The following is an 18,194-nucleotide window of genomic DNA, read 5'->3' as shown; positions in this document are numbered from 1 at the left end:
TGCAGTATGACAGGTATGCCCTCTCCTGCCATGCAATGTCTCCACCTCGTGATGTCCGTATTTTTAAACCCATTGGGAATTTAGAGTTTGAGTTTTGACCTTTTGAGGTTGCTGTAGCCACAAAACAGGAAGTGGATTGTAACTCCACTGTACATGGGTTTCTACCTGAATGGATAGGATTTGACTGGAAATGTTTCAAAATAAAGTTTGTCAAAGTGAGTTTTCATTGAGTAACTGTGTGTGTGTGTGTGTGTGTGTGTGTGTGTGTGTGTGTGTGTGTGTGTGTGTGTGTGTGTGTGTGCATTTCTGTGTGCAGCAGTCCAGAAGCGGCCGGCTCCAGCTGCGTCATCCTGTGAGGGATCAGACCTGAGGAAACCTGTCCATCCTGACAGGCTGTTAACTCACATGCCTTTTTATCCTTACTGTCCATCCTGACAGTTAGCTCACATACCTTTTTATCCTTACTGTCCATCCTGACAGTTAGCTCACATACCTTTTTATCCTTACTGTCCATCCTGACAGTTAGCTCACATACCTTTTTATCCTTACTGTCCATCCTGACAGTTAGCTCACATACCTTTTTATTCCTACTGTCCATCCTGACAGTTAGCTCACATACCTTTTTATTCCTACTGTCCATCCTGACAGACAGTTAGCTCACATACCTTTTTATTCCTACTGTCCATCCTGACAGACTGTTAGCTCACATACCTTTTTATTCCTACTGTCCATCCTGGCAGGCTGTTAGCTCACATACCTTTTTATTCCTGCTGTCCATCCTGACAGTTAGCTCACATACCTTTTTATTCCTACTGACCATGCTGACAGACTGTTAGCTCACATACCTTTTTATTCCTACTGTCCATCCTGACAGGCTGTTAGCTCACATACCTTTTTATTCCTGCTGTCCATCCTGACAGTTAGCTCACATACCTTTTTATTCCTACTGTCCATCCTGACAGACTGTTAGCTCACATACCTTTTTATTCCTGCTGTCCATCCTGACAGGCTGTTAGCTCACATACCTTTTTATTCCTACTGACCATCCTGACAGGCTGTTAGCTCACATACCTTTTTATTCCTACTGTCCATCCTGACAGACTGTTAGCTCACATACCTTTTTATTCCTACTGTCCATCCTGACAGACTGTTAGCTCACATACCTTTTTATTCCTACTGTCCATCCTGACAGGCTGTTAGCTCACATACCTTTTTATTCCTACTGTCCATCCTGACAGCCTGTTAGCTCACATACCTTTTTATTCCTACTGTCCATCCTGACAGGCTGTTAGCTCACCTACCTTTTTATTCCTACTGTCCATCCTAACAGACTGTTAGCTCACATACCTTTTTATTCCTACTGTCCATCCTGACAGAGTGTTAGCTCACATACCTTTTTATTCCTACTGTCCATCCTGACAGACTGTTAGCTCACATACCTTTTTATTCCTACTGTCCATCCTGACAGACTGTTAGCTCACATACCTTTTTATTCCTACTGTCCATCCTGACAGACTGTTAGCTCACATACCTTTTTATTCCTACTGTCCATCCTGACAGACTGTTAGCTCACATACCTTTTTATTCCTACTGTCCATCCTGACAGACTGTTAGCTCACATACCTTTTTATTCCTACTGTCCATCCTGACAGGCTGTTAGCTCACATACCTTTTTATTCCTACTGTCCATCCTGACAGACTGTTAGCTCACATACCTTTTTATTCCTACTGTCCATCCTGACAGACTGTTAGCTCACATACCTTTTTATTCCTACTGTCCATCCTGACAGGCTGTTAGCTCACATACCTTTTTATTCCTACTATCCATCCTGACAGACAGTTAGCTCACATGCCTTTTTATTCCTACTGTCCATCCTGACTGGTAGCTCACATACATTTTTATTCCTACTGTCCATCCAGACAGACTGTTAGCTCACATACCTTTTTATTCCTACTGTCCATCCTGACAGGCTGTTAGCTCACATACCTTTTTATTCCTACTGTCCATCCTGACAGGCTGTTAGCTCACATGCCTTTTTATTCCTACTGTCCATCCTGGCAGACTGTTAGCTCACATGCCTTTTTATTCCTACTGTCCATCCTGACAGGCTGTTAGCTCACATACCTTTTTATTCCTCCTGTCCATCCTGACAGGCTGTTAGCTCACATGCCTTTTTATTCCTACTGTCCATCCTGACAGGCTGGTAGCTCACATACCTTTTTCTTCCTACTGTCCATCCTGACAGGCTGGTAGCTCACATACCTTTTTCTTCCTACTGTCCATCCTGACATGCTGGTAGCTCACATACCTTTGTATTCCTACTGTCCATCCTGACAGGCTGTTAGCTCACATACCTTTTTATTCCTACTGTCCATCCTGACAGACTGGTAGCTCACATACCTTTTTATTCCTACTGTCCATCCTGACAGGCTGTTAGCTCACATACCTTTTTCTTCCTACTGTCCATCCTGACAGACTGTTAGCTCACATACCTTTTTCTTCCTACTGTCCATCCTGACATGCTGTTAGCTCACATACCTTTTTATTCCTACTGTCCATCCTGACAGACTGGTAGCTCACATACCTTTTTCTTCCTACTGTCCATCCTGACAGACTGTTAGCTCACATACCTTTTTCTTCCTACTGTCCATCCTGACATGCTGGTAGCTCACATACCTTTGTATTCCTACTGTCCATCCTGACAGGCTGTTAGCTCACATACCTTTTTATTCCTACTGTCCATCCTGACAGACTGGTAGCTCACATACCTTTTTATTCCTACTGTCCATCCTGACATGCTGTTAGCTCACATACCTTTTTATTCCTACTCTATTGAACCAAATGGGACACAGATGCCTTCCTGTCTCTCGGTGGTTAATGAGTTAGTCCCCCCCAATACTGTACTTTAAAATGTGAACATGATGATGGCTGGTTGGGATCACCAGGGAGATTTGGATTATTACTAACAGCAGCTTCGCTCTGTTACACTGTGCAATATCTGCTGAATGTTTCACTGTAGGTTGCTATTGCCAAAGCCTCCAGTTCACATCAGCCAACTTACAGAACTTGTACTACTTGTGTTTGGACAGTTCAGCAATAGGGGTCCACCAGTGTTTCCCCCCAGAATGCTCTTCTGCATTTAGAACATGTCAATATGTCTGATTAAAATCAGTTCATGTTGATGAGAGTGATTGCCTTAGACCAGTGGTAATCAACATGAGGTCCGGGGACCACCAGCGGTCTATGAGGGCGTTTCAGGGGGTCCCCAGCAAATGGATGAATTGTTCAACTTCACAGTTATTTTCATTTACAAGAAGTGAACACTAGGGCATGTAAAAATGACTGTTTTGATCATAGTTTCATTGAAGCATAATATCCATATTTTATTGATTGTGTTTCGCTTAAATCAATTGTTTGAATGCCAGATATTATAGTTACCCATAGTGTCTTCTACATTGGATTTTATATATACTGTGGTGAATTATGTTGTGTCATAATAACTGGATGAGTGCATGCAAACCAGCTGCACTCTATTCTAGAAAATGACAATCTGTTGATTTATCTATGAATGATCTGTCCTGGTCTTGCATCCTGATCACATGATCTTTCCTGGTAAAGCATCCTGATCACATGATCTGTCCTGGTAAAGCATCCTGATCACATGATCTGTCCTGGTAAAGCATACTGATCACATGATCTGTCCTGGTAAAGCATCCTGATCACATGATCTTTCCTGGTAAAGCATACTGATCACATGATCTGTCCTGGTAAAGCATCCTGATCACATGAACTCATATTCTATTTTGTTCTGTGGATCAATCTGGCCTCCAGCCCGGGGCGGGCCTTTTCACAAAGTCCACGGGCCAATCAGCTGCTGGCAAAGCAGTAATGGCTGCTCCCATGGCTCTGCGGCTCCCGAAGCCATGAGCGCTAACGTTAACATTCGTAGAGTTTACACAGCCGTAACTGCAGTTATTGCAGAAATAGACTCAATAACAACAATTAAAACAAGAACAGGAGTATGCACTGGCGGAGTTTCTTGGCGGAAAATATATTTTCGTTGTTCTTCCAAGTGGATTTGGATTTGACTGGATCTGATGCTGGTTGGCTGAAGGACTGGATTTAGTGACAATGATTGGCTGAATGAGTTGTCTCTCAAGGCAAGTACTCCCACCCACTGAAATCACTGTGGACAGATTGGAGTCCAGACTGATACGGCGATGCAAACAGAATATGTGATCCAGATGGTTTACTAGGCTATGAATGATCAGCATCCAGGCAAGACAGCTGCTTTTCACATATCCTGTTATTCATATCCTGTTATTTTCTGTCATATCCTGTCTCCACAAATCATTTGTGAAATCACAATGTACCCTCTACTATTTATCATGAACATTTATTAACACTGCTTTGCATTTTTAAAGCCCCATTCAGCAACTTTTCCAAGTTTTGCTATTGGGGAAACAGCGCCCTCTGGGTGCAATAGCGATATCGCTGTTCAAAGTCAACAAAACACAGCGGCAGAAAGCTCTATGTACATGTTGTGACATCGGGTACTCACCACGTGATGAAATAATAATCCATAGTTACGTGAAACGTCATTTTTGTAGCAAATCCGCACCGAGTTACTTCCTTGTTTTCCTGAACACAGCGCTTCAGCTGTACACAGTGCATGCGCGGTATGCCGCACATGCTGCCTCCGGGACGCCAATCTAGTAACCGAAACGGACGTGGAAAAGGAAGTAACGGTGGCAAGAGAGGCTCTCTGTACAGGAAGCTGGGGAAAAAGGTAGGGCTGTCCCAGAGTCTATTTTTCAAATAAAAATAGACTCTGGGTTCCCAGATTGCCGGGACGCTGGCACAAAAATGCTTAGTGCCAGGAGAGGCCTTTGGAGGGCGGTGTGGGACCGATAGAATCGACATTCTCCCTCTTAGAGGACCATCTTCAATGACTAAAAAGCTGTTATATTAAGGTGAAAAAGTTTCTGATTGGGGCTTTAATCTTGGACTCTTACACTGTTCATTTTTGTTATGTTTCTTTAAGGAGAATTTATTTTTGGGTTTTTTTCTTTTCTTTTTAACTCATTGAGTGCCAGCCACTTTTGGAGAACGGACGCTCCCAGTGCCAGAGTTTCAGAGCATTTTCAGTGATTTCTTGAGGCCCACAGAATATTGTGTGATATTACTATGTAAACACCGAACACGCACAAAGAACGATGAGACTCTATTGTATCAGCAGCAAAAAAAAGTTTATTGATACCATTTTCCGTTCTTTAGTTATCAGCCGGAGAAGATAGCTTGATTTAACCAAAAACAGCCGTTTTTTTCTAGAAGCTGAGATAAAGAGCCTTTTGTGAAATTAAACATTTCATGCACATCACTGACTGAAGCTAATATTTTCTGATGTAGTCACACCTCAAAAATAATTTCCTTCAATAGAACAGCGAAAACCAAGGAATTTTGTTTGGCAAAACAATATTTTTTAGCTGCAACCAGCAGCGCTGGCCCCTGCGTGCGCTGCTGGTTGCAGCTTCTTGCTGGTCTTGATTTGCTGCTGGTGGGCATCAGATATTCTGGCTTGCGTTTGCCAATCCTGTCCTGCTGTCTGGGTCTGTCTGGGTCAGTGTTGTGTGCTGCTCTGCGTGCCCCCCCCCCCCCCCCCTCAACTGCACACTCCTCCGTATGGGAGTGTCTCTGGGGCTTTCTGCTGCGTTTGCTCTGCACTGAAAAGTCCGCTACATCCAGCTTTTTTACAGCGTTCCGCGTGTATTTGTCACCGGCTCCCATGCTTCCAGTTGAGAATAATAACAACTAATAACAAAATCATGCGGATGGGCTATCGCAGCGGACACGGAGGTGCTCAATTGTGGCAGCAGATTGGCTGCTGCAGGCACAGCTAACGTTATGCTTCATGCATATCGATGCATACGGATGCGATGCGATTTCCGTTTCCCCAACGACTTCTTCTCTCTTTTTTCCTCGCCTTTCTGTAATCTGGAGAGCACTGTCGCCACCTAATGGGTCCCTAAAATAGCTTTTACACATTCAACAGCCACCATACTTTCACAGGAGATGGATCTGGCTTTGATGCACGTCCCACCGTCAAAAAACGCAATTGACGAACATACTCGTCCTTGGCACTCTACGTTACTAAACCAATTGACGAACATACTCGTCCATGGCACTCAACGAGTTAACAACATGGACCTTATTCTATGTTAAACTAGTCACCCAAAACAGAAATTGATGCAGTATTGAGCTAGAATGTGCCACGCAACGGCCTGGAACAGAGGTTGATAGGGCATGTGGGAACCGTGCATGTACGTCCTGTAAAATGCTCATTTTCTGCCACGCACCGGCTCATAAACATATTATATGATAGAGACAGAATTAGAAGCGCCTCCATTTACATCCATCTGCCTGCTGATCCCAGACAGGGACTGTGCGGGACTTGAGTCAGAAAAGCCGCCATGTTTAATTTGGAGTAATCACAGCGTAGCTGAAGGATTTTCTAAGTTATGGCTGAATATTTTCCTGATTTTGAGAATATGGACGATGCATTTGAATTCGATGGCCGCTCGTGTTTATTTGAGCCGGAGTAAAGCTATATGGATACAAAGTGAGGTGCCGGACATGGAGAGAGGAGCAACAGGCTGAGAGGAGGCGGGGTCAATCATAATCACAAGCTACTGCAAGGTTAAACAAGACTTCATTGTCTCTCTCTCTTACAATAAGAATCTGAGCCTGTGTCCGTTGCAAAAACAAGCTTGTTTACTGGACGTACGTGCAGCTGTCGAGGCAGGACTCAGGAGGGGCATGTGGGGAAATGACTGAAGCCATCAAATCTGCTCAAATTACTTAGCTATGCACATAAGCAAATATGAAAATAGGGTCCATGTTGAAAAATACAGAAATTCTCCTTTAGCCGTTTTACTACCTATACCTAAGCTGCTATGTAAAGCTGCCACACTGGTCAGAAATATCTGCTATTTTATGGAAAGGTGTCAATAAAGGCCCTTTTAGATTGGCCCAAAAAGCCACTAATATCCACAAACGACTGTCTTTTTCTTGGCTCTAAAAGTGACCAAGCCATTCAGTTTAGGTGATAGATTGAACCTGAAGCCCTGCTGGCTGTTTAACGCCACGGCTCTGAACGGCTGGCGATATAAAGAGCACACCCGCTCGAAACGGTAGATTTTGCACCTTGATAATCAAATTGGCGCTTCCCAAAGGTGATATCCGACTTTCTTAACAGTTGATTACTTTACATTGTCTTTACATTGTGTCAAATGGAACCCAAATGACGGAATATGCCAAAAGAAAAAAGTGAGATGACTTTCAGTGCAGCACCAGTGTCGAGTCGTCCACTTTAGGGCTTTAAAAATAAAACCCTTATTCCAACGTTAACATTGCAGTTTCACTCCATATGTAATCTTAACATCACAAATATTTTGATACAAGGTTTGCTGCTTCGTTGAAATAACCATTTTGTCCTCCAACGTGCATCAATAGACTATTGCCTTTTGTTTAAATGACATTATTTTGAAAGTTTTAACCGAAAGTTCCATTTTGTTTTGGCTGACCTGACGCTGGGCAGCCGTGTGAGCAAACTGCTCAGGTAGAAGGGAGGGGCAAGAGAGCCGCTGAACGGGTTGAGATGTGATTAAAAGCCGATCATCCCTTGCTGCTTTCCTGCGTAACAAACAAACAAAAAGTGTGGTGGGGTATAAAACGAACTAATTGGAAAATATTGAACTATGATTTCTATTTTTAATCTCTGGGATTTACCAAACAGTGACCACTAGATGGAGATGGTTTTTCATCCGGGAGAATCAAATGGAAAAGATAGATGACATCTAAGATAGATGTCATCTATCTTCCATTTGAGTGACAAGCAGTGTCGCACGACACTGCTTGTCTTTCTCCAGCAGCAGGGCCAGTTGATGAAGACATTGTTTTATTATTTTGCTTATTCTAGCTGTTACGATAATGTATGCCAATGGAACTTATATTTTTCTCCAACAGTCTCTTTGGCTGTCTGCTGGGCTCAGTCAGTCTCTGTGGCTGTCTGCTGGGCTCAGTCAGTCTCTTTAGCTGTCTGCTGGGCTCAGTCAGTCTCTTTAGCTGTCTGCTGGGCTCAGTCAGTCTCTACGGCTGTCTGCTGGGTTCAGTCAGTCTCTTTGGTTGTCTGGGTGAATCTTCCCCTGGCCTCCAGCACACGTGAGGGGAATTAAGTAGTGTAGCAATCAGTGGCAGGGCACACAGACGCTCCTCCTCCACTGGTCTGTCTGCATGCGAATTGAGGGAGGTGGTAATATCTGCAATATAATAATAGTAGTAGCCTAATAATGAATACCATGATAGTAATATAATAACAATAGGCTATTATATGACTATTATAATAATTAACCTTACAATAATACCGCAATGAGGAGTGAGGACAGACTGGAGAGGCGGGCAAAACTCCACTACTGTCTCATAGCCACACGATGGAGGTAAAGATACAGCTATTAATATGTGGATTGCAATATGGACAATAGGAAAGGTAGTCTGGTTCCATTGATCCACCGACAGACCATTGAAACAATTTAAATTAACTTAATATTAAAATAAGCACATTTCTGTTTTGTTCGTTTTATTATTTTTTCAATGTTTCCTCTTTGGATAGTCAATGTTTATATATGTATCATATTACTGTACATTATATAGAATAATATATAGTAATATGAAGTCGATAATTTTTAAGTATGTAAATTAGTATCTTACTTGCTTTGTATTATGCCTATAACTTGACTTCTAATTAAGTAAATTGTCAGCAAAGTAGCAGCACTTATACTTGAGTGAGATAGTTTGCTCATATTTCCACCTCTGGAACGTATAAAACGTATATACCAGGCATACACACGAAAACTGCTGCACCACATTCTACATGGGTTTCTCAATGTATAAATCCACTGGCAGTGAGAATTTGCGTACACACACACCATGCATACTGAGCGCATAGGCCTTCTCATGTGTAGCACCAGAAAAAAAAACAGTAAAAATGTAGTAGCCTATATAGTAGCTGTTTGCATTCTAAAGTCTGGCCCAGCTAGGGGCCGCATGCGGCCCGTGGACCCATTTTAAGTGGCCCTCAGCTTGTCTCAAAATATACTTTAAATGTGGCCCTCCACACAGTATTGGTTAATCAAGCAAGTTCAATTTGAATTTTTTCCGTTCACCTAACGATGACCACTATCATGCAGTTTGTACACAAGCACCAAAGGAACAACCCAGATGGTAATTTTCAGATGGTAAACAAAATCTTTAGAGTACAATTGTATTGTATGTGATTTTTTTTATAACCCATATGATGTGAGAAGCACCAGCTGACCCCCCGGTATTTTCACATTATCTAATCTGGCCCCCATTCAAAAAAGTGTGGACACCTCTGGGTTAAAGTACCGTAATTCTTCTCAAGAAGATATGGTTGTATTGCTTTCTGCATAGCCTATTTATATGTTGAATAACTTGATGATATGGCGGGGATAATGATTGTGTGCTTTTGGTGTGAATGTCCCCTAAGCGTTACACTCAAAAATATTTTCACAAGGTCTGCATGTGCCCCTTTTTAGCATTGAGCAGCACCTGCCCCTCTAAAGATCTCTGCACAGCGCAGGAGAGCTGTACTGTATGCATTTGAATGTCTCCTGCAGTGGTGGATGAAGTAGCTGAAAGCCACACGAGTAAAAGTACAGATATCCTACCAGAAAATGACACTGGTAGAAGTTAAAGTCACCCATTAGAATGTTACTTGAGTAAAAGTCTTAAAGTATCTTATATTTATTGTACAAAGGTAATTTTCTGCTCATGGGTTTATAAGACATCAAAATAATTTACCCTTGCAGTGGTACATTTAAATCAACATGAATTGTAAATCAACATACTGCTCAAACAATACAATATATAAAACATATAATATATAATACATAAACATAAGTATTAAAAGTAAAAATATACAAAATAAAAATGCAAATAAAGACATGCCTGGCAGCGTGGGCTTGAGTGGAAATGTTTCCTGAGTTTTATAGAGGTTGGCAACACATTATGGTGCATTACTGCGACCAACTGGATTCCAACTGCTCAGAATAAAGTTTGGATCGTGATAAGCATAAATTGCAAACGAAGCACAGATTCGCCAAACCTGTTTGCCTGCAGGCTAATGTCTTCTGATTTTACTTTGTAACTAAGATGCTTGGGGGAAATGTCACGGAGTAAAAGTATACATTTTATTTTGGAAATGTAGTGGAGTCTAATTAAAGTTGACAGAAATATAAATACTCAAGTAAAGTACAGCTACTCCCCCAAAAATACTTAAGTACTGTATTTAAGTATTATGGTATCTGAGAAACGCCACCACTGCAACAGACTGCCTGTAGGTGTCTCTGTAAACCAACCGTTTATGTAGCCTGACTTCATCATTATCTCTTCCTCTGAAGTCAATTTAATTAAGGCCGTTTCCTTTTCAGAAGAGCACATGATCATCTTGTCTTGTGATTTCTTTGTGTGACTTGTTGCCAAACTGAACTCTGTCAGATAGCGTCTGCAGCCAGAATGGAGCCAGTGCGTTTCTTCTTCTTCATTGCCCTGGCCTGTGGTGCCTCGGAACTGTGTCGTGCTGGACCTTTCCATGCTCAATGCAAAGTAGAATGGTACGATATTTTTTTATTCTTATTTCTTTGTTTAGAGCACAAGTGTTATTGTTGCGGTGTTGATAACAGATTTTTTTTTCTGCTTTTACTAGGCTATCTCATAAGTTTATATATATTTAAAAAGATGTAATACTCTGATCAAAGTAAAAGTTATGTAGTGATTTAAGTATGTAGATGTAGTATGTAAAGATGTAGTGACCATGGCTGGTAATTAATTGTCTAATTAATGGGCTGTAATTTAAAGGGTTAACAAAATTAGCTATGGAAATAAGGTTTATTATCCAAATGCTACAGATACAAGGCAACACCTGGAAGAAACAGTAACACATGCTAGCAGGTGCATGATACACCCTTATCATATCACAAAAACTTAATCCCAGCCCAAATTCAACATCTCAAAGCCTATATAGGGCTACTGTTTTTATACCAAATGCTGCTTTAAAATGTACTCTAATTTCCAATAACTTTAGATAAATATAAATAAATTATATAACCATTGGAAATTGTAATGTCTATCAACGGCTCTACGATAAGACAACAGAGACTTGTATGGAGAAGTCTAAGAATAGCAACAATTGGCCAGTAGATGGCACCATTTCATTTAGGACAGCCACTTGAGTCCTTTATAACCCTCCTCTAATAAGTGTTCCAAGACACCGCAATGTAGGCTACTTCAGAGAGAAGTAGATTAGAAGAATGAAACATCTTGTATTATAAAGACATTAACAAAATATGTCCAGGTTTTTGTGGAGAACAAAGAGACCTAGAATAACAAAAAAATATATAAAAATAAAAAATACCCTCCAGCAGTGTGCCCCCCTCAAATATTATGTTGAATCGCTGCCCTCCGCATACATAAGTGAGTCTGTGCCACTTCACAGCCACTGCTGGTTTTTTAAGGCGGGTTGAAATTGAATGAGTGACAGGTCATAGCACCGATGAGAAAGCGGTTAGAAAAATGGGTTGCGCCCAGGACTGAATCCACCACTGGCATATCACTGGCCAAGTGAACGGTTCCCTCCAATAACCAGCTGGCTGAGGGAAAGTGTCCGAGACCCAGAGAGAGCTCTGCAGCATGCAGTAACGTAGTGTATCAGCGTAAGAACTCTCATGGGTCTGGCGTTGAGACTAGCCCTTTAGGTACCAGATTGGAACCAACCAACCCCACACCCCTGCGAGTTAAACCGATGGTTTGATGGACAGAATTTAATGTATAATTTTTGTGCTGCTCCTCTTTTGGTTTGGGTTTACTATGGTTACTCTGTGCCCAGGTGCCTGGGTATATGAAAAATGGTATCTCATTGGTGAACCCAGTGCATTCCCTTTCCTGGCCCACCACCTCAATTCCCCTGTCCAAAAACAGCTCTTTGAGAGCGTATGTGTTGGTTACAGCAGGCTGTGAGCCAATCAAAACAGCTCTTTGAGAGCGTATGGGTTGGTTACAGCAGGCTGTGAGCCAATCAAAACAGCTCTTTGAGAGCGTATGTGTTGGTTACAGCAGGCTGTGAGCCAATCTGTCTCCTGTCACCTGCTTCTCATTAATAACAATACAAAATGAAAAATAACACAATGTCAGCTGGTGCAACCGGCTGAAGACTATTATTTCGTATGAGGCCGGGTTGGACCAGAGTGCTCTTGTGTGAGGCAAGTGTTGTAATGTGTAAACATTTATTTTAAAATTCTAATCCTGCTAGTAATCCCAATTTTTACTCAGTGTAACTGTAATCTGATTATGTAATCCCATTACATCCGTTACTCCCCAAGCCTGCTTATGAATGAACACAATCAGCATTGTTCATGGGCGGGAAGCTTTTGAGGGGATCTGTCCGTGTTGTTATTACTCCTGCTAACCAGTAGGAGTCACTCTTGGGTCGGGGCGCCTGCTCAGCGAGGGGGAGAGAGCATGAACCTCTGCACACGTTCAACTCTCCTGGAAAAAGTCCTCGTGTAATCACAGGGGGACCTTGGAGCACATTGGGATTTGGGGACAACAAAATTGGGAGAAAAATCGTGACAAAGTCAAAGGAAAATTCTTAAAGAATAAGAGTGACACATATATTAGTTAACAGATGTTGTCTTTTCCAGGTACTTTGGAATCTCCTGTCGACTGGTTTATGAATCCTTAGTTGTGCAGATCAAGAAGTGGAGAAGCAGAGCTGGTTGTGCCATGGGAGGACAGAGGTGCCTGTACAAGGTGTGTGTGTGTGTGTGTGTGTGTCAGTGAAAGTATTGTTATTTCCCGTGTACAAAACCATTGCATGACACATTTTAATCCCATTTATGTGACTATTGTCATGGCATTGGCCAGCTAGCTAGCTGCAGCATACTGTATGAGCTGAGCTGCAGGCTAACATTACAGACTGTGAGGTTGGCTAAACTGAGCCCTGTCCTGTCTGGGCGGGAGATGTAAGGGCTGATGTCAATATTGCATTCTCGTTCTTTGGTTAGCAGTGTCATTACATGTTTTGGCCAATCATAGATTAGCATGAACAAAACTGAACTACATACACATGGATATGAGTTCCCGCCATAGGGAGGACAGAGAGCTCCTTCCTCCTCTAAACCGCACCACCACTTCACACACATACTGCCCTTTCCTTCCCTGGCCTGCAGGTGTCACTGCTATCTATTAATACAAAATATAAATATTTTATATATTTTGTTGATCTCCCTCTCTCAAAAATAGAGGAGCAACCTCCTCTGCCTGTATGGACGAGCCTCCTGTGTGTGTGTGTGTGTGTGTGTGTGTGTGAGTTAGAGTGTGTGTGTGTGTGTGTGTGTGTGTGTGTGTGTGTGTGTGTGTGTGTGTGTGTGTGTGTGTGTGTGTGAGTTAGAGTCTGTTGGTTTGTAAAACATGAGTGATGTCACTGGTTTGCAGCCAGTGTTGGGAGGGTTACTTTTTAAATGTATTCCACCACAGATTAGTGAATACATGCCCTAAAATGTAATTTGTAATGTATTCCATTAGATTAAGTTAAGTAACATTATAAATACTGGATTACTTTTGGAATACTTTGAAATCGTCTTGCTAAGCCAATTTGTCTGGGTCACTCTGAATGTATGCAAGTGCGAGGGCAATGCAGTCGTGACATGCACCGATGTAACGTTGTGACCTTCTTCAGTATGTTTGTCAGTAAAATGTTCTTTATATTTATATATTATATTTTATAAATATAAATATATAAATATTATATTATTTATATAAATGCAGTCCATTTACCATTTACCATATTTCCATGTCAAATACACATTCCTGAGAGTGTCCTGGCTGCGCGTCTCCTCCCACATTGCCATTCTCTTGCGGCGTGTGGGAGGTATATGAATTTTAGTGCAAATAAAACAAAACAAAAAACAAAATAATCCCATAAAGCAATACATTTTTTAAGGACAGTAACTGTATTCAGAACGCCACCAATTTAAAGGAAGGTATCTGCCGTGCATCACCCAGGTGGGTGCTACACATTGGTGGTGGATGAGTTGAGTTCCCTCCCCTGATATGTGAAGTGCTTTGAGTGTCTTGAATAAATATATTGGATATAAATCCAATCAATCATTATTATTATTATTGCAATGTGGGTAATATATGCAGAAGGGCAGCTTTGACCTTTTATTCGTGTTTTCCTGCACATAGAGCAGAAAACATGAAGAGAAGGTAAACACTGTCCATCTGCTTATATTCCCGAGATTATAATGATACAAAGCGCTGTTGAAAATCGGCAACGCCTTCCATTAAATTGTAACTGTAATGGAATACAGTTACTCCTGTATTCTGTGACTCCCCAACCCTGTTTGCAGTTCAACATGGCTCTTCTCTCTGTATTTGGTTGAATAGCTGCAGTCTAGCTCCGTCCACTTCATAGCAGCCAAACACACCACACCCGTTAAGAGATACGTGGATGACATCAACTTTCGCCTGGTCTCCTATCAGTTCTTCACCCGCTGTCACGTCTCGGTAGGTTGACACTCATCGGTTCCAAATAGTGTATCTTTGTCTCTCTTTTCTAGGGCTGTACCAAATAGTTCGGACATTCGAATATTCGTTCATTAATAGTGACATTCGAATTTACAAGCCACCATTTGAATGCTCCGTTCAGTGCAGTTTGCACTTTGCCATATCCTTCTCTTAGTGTGTGGCTTGTGTGATTGTTGATCTTAAATTGTTGCCATAGCAGCAAACTACTAGAGCTTAAAGGGATAGAGACCCTGCAAAACGCGTCATCATTCAGAAGCCACGCCCAAGACGGGAGGAAATACAAGGAAGCACTGCCTGACGACTGCAGCTAGCAAAACAAACCGGGGCGAACAGAGAAACTCTCATCAGATATAAATAGTTTTGCAGGGTTTTACAGGGATTTGGACAGTTTTCTTTTTAGATAATGTCAAAAGATTATTTCAGTACACTTCCTCCAACGGAGAGGGAAAGGTACATCGAGAAAATGAACTCATTTGGCCTGGAGCAGTGTCCCTTTTCATTGCCCAAACAACGCTGGATAAACGATCCCACACAGTGGCCTGAAGTGAAATACTATGACATGAGCTTTTAGGCATGTTTAAATTAATGAAAATAACGGTGGTGTAACGTCAGACAGATGGCATCAGACGTGCTGGCGTTCTCCTATGTCACGTAGTTGCACACAAAGATCATATACTGTATATGGAAGATGAACACTCCAACTTACTTCCTTGACAGCTAAATCCCCATTTTCTTCTCGCGAATGCTCAATGGCTTCCTTGTTTTGCTCGGGAGTACAAAAAAACTTTAATTGGCGATTTTTTACATTTGTTGTCTGCGCAGGCCCACCACACACCTCGCAGTGTCTCTATACGCCAACATTTTGAGTTTGGCCTATTTGCCATATTGCCGACGCTAAAACAAGAATGTAGATGCCTTTATCTTCACTGTCCGTGCAGTAATGTGCAGGTACAGCCCTCACTGCTAATTAGCTTAGCACTACAGTGGCAGTATATGGTACCACTGCCTACTCCCATTCAGTTACCCAAAATATACATTCCAACAGCTGAAATAGTGATCCAAAGTTATAGGAAACGAAGTAAATCCATAGCGAGACCTAACAAAGAGCAGCCCTCTCTAACCAAAGTTACTTCCTTGTTTTGCCTGAGGCGCATGCGCTGTGTGCAGTCATCAAGATTCAAGATATTTTTATTGTCACTCCGTAGTACAAGTATCACGTGTGAAATTCTTGTGCTGTAGACTCCGTTTACAACATAGTGCAAAATAACAGGGGATATGGGTGCAGGAAAACGAGCGAAACAACAAGCAATAAGGCAGTAAAGTGATAAGACAAGTCAAAGACTGTGACATATTCACTGCACATAGGTGCAAATGGCATGTACATACTTTAAACATACTTAAACATAATTGACATTCTGTTTGCACAGGTGCAAATAGCATATACCTAATTAAACATACAATTAAACATTAGACATATGTAATGGTAGCAGCTGCAGTACAGTACAGCTACTACACTATTTGTGTATGTTAAGGTGTCTCGTGGCCTGCGGGAAGAAACTGTCCCTCAAGCGATTTGTGCGTGCTTTTGGGACCCTGTATCTCCTCCCTGAGGGTAACAGGGAGAACAGGCTGTTGTGGGGATGGTTTGTGTCTTTGATGATCTACAGTGCATGCGCATCAGGCAAAAGAGGAAGTAACTTTGGTTACAGAGGGAACCCTCTTGGTTAGTTCTCGCTATGGATTTACTTTGAAAATTACCGTTTCCCGTAACTTTGGATTATTATTTCACTGCGTGGTGAGTACACAAGTCACAAGATGATGTACATGAGTCTTTCTGGTGCTGTTGGTATGTGTATTTTGGGCGACTGAACTTGAGTAGGCAGTGGTACCATATAGACTGCCATTGTAGTGCTAAGCTAATTAGCAGTGAGGGCTGTACCTCACATTGTACTGCACGGACAGTGAAGATAAAGATAAGAAGATGTAGATAGGAATCTACATTCTTCTTTCAGTATCGGCAATATGGCAAATAGGTGAAACTCTCAGAATGTTGGTGTATGCCTTTAATGTACATGAATGTTTTTTTTCTGATTTCCGCCCATTTTCTCCCCAATTGTACTTGGTAAATTTTTCCCCTGCTTCCCCGGTCGCTGCTCCACCCGCTCTGCTGATCTGGGGAGAGCCGTAGACTAGCACCATGCTTCCTCCGACACATGCGCACTTGCCAGCCGCTTCTTTTCACCTGACAGCAGGGAGCTTCACCGGCAGGACGTAGCATGTGGGAGGATCACGCTATTCCCACCAGTTCCCTTCCGCCCGACCGACCAGAGGAGTCGCTAGTGCACTTATATTCTTTAAAGAAACTTGATTTAACAAAAAGACAAAAAGAATCACTTTATTCAAATTCAAAAGTTTTTTTTATTGTTATTGTTATTTTTATTTTATTTGTGTAATGATGACGTCACAGGAGACATTCAAATAATTGTGGAAAACCTCAATAGAATATTCAAATGTGAAGACAATTATATTCGATACAGCCCTACTCTCTTCCCTCCTTAGTCCTTCTCACTCTCTCAATCTCAGTCATGCATTTCACTTTGGTCTGTCTCACTCCTTATTAGGCCTCTTTCCTCTCTGTCTTGTCTGTCTCACTCCTTATTAGGCCTCTTTCCTCTCTGTCTTGTCTGTCTCACTCCTTATTAGGCCTCTTTCCTCTCTGTCTTGTCTGTCTCACTCCTTATTAGGCCTCTTTCCTCTCTGTCTTGTCTGTCTCACTCCTTATTAGGCCTCTTTCCTCTCTGTCTTGTCTGTCTCACTCCTTATTAGGCCTCTTTCCTCTCTGTCTTGTCTGTCTCACTCCTTATTAGGCCTCTTTCCTCTCTGTCTTGTCTGTCTCACTCCTTATTAGGCCTCTTTCCTCTCTGTCTTGTCTGTCTCACTCCTTATTAGGCCTCTTTCCTCTCTGTCTTGTCTGTCTCACTCCTTATTAGGCCTCTTTCCTCTCTGTCTTGTCTGTCTCACTCCTTATTAGGCCTCTTTCCTCTCTGTCTTGTCTGTCTCACTCCTTATTAGGCCTCTTTCCTCTCTGTCTTGTCTGTCTCACTCCTTATTAGGCCTCTTTCCTCTCTGTCTTGTCTGTCTCACTCCTTATTAGGCCTCTTTCCTCTCTGTCTTGTCTGTCTCACTCCTTATAGGCCTCTTTCCTCTCTGTCTTGTCTGTCTCACTCCTTATTAGGCCTCTTTCCTCTCTGTCTTGTCTGTCTCACTCCTTATTAGGCCTCTTTCCTCTCTGTCTTGTCTGTCTCACTCCTTATAGGCCTCTTTCCTCTCTGTCTTGTCTGTCTCACTCCTTATAGGCCTCTTTCCTCTCTGTCTTGTCTGTCTCACTCCTTATTAGGCCTCTTTCCTCTCTGTCTTGTCTGTCTCACTCCTTATTAGGCCTCTTTCCTCTCTGTCTTGTCTGTCTCACTCCTTATTAGGCCTCTTTCCTCTCTGTCTTGTCTGTCTCACTCCTTATTAGGCCTCTTTC

The 18,194-nt window shown here is 42.1% G+C and overlaps 1 protein-coding gene across 1 annotated transcript in view; it reads left to right on the top strand.

Annotated features, from left to right (window-relative positions):
- LOC310798628 (rho guanine nucleotide exchange factor 39-like) overlaps nucleotides 1-18,194 on the top strand; it is a gene marked incomplete at its 3' end in the record, with an annotated part of 142,088 nt that overhangs the window by 116,747 nt on the left and 7,147 nt on the right. The window contains exon 12 of the mRNA XM_083661170.1: nucleotides 14,525-14,644. Within this exon, the coding sequence (XP_083517296.1) occupies nucleotides 14,525-14,644 (120 nt within the window). The remainder of the gene's footprint in view (nucleotides 1-14,524; nucleotides 14,645-18,194) is intronic.

This window comes from Poromitra crassiceps (assembly GCF_964638095.1).
Source record: "Poromitra crassiceps genome assembly, chromosome: 2".
Lineage (NCBI taxonomy): Eukaryota > Metazoa > Chordata > Actinopteri > Beryciformes > Melamphaidae > Poromitra > Poromitra crassiceps.
This window is presented reverse-complemented; position numbering and strand designations above follow the sequence as displayed.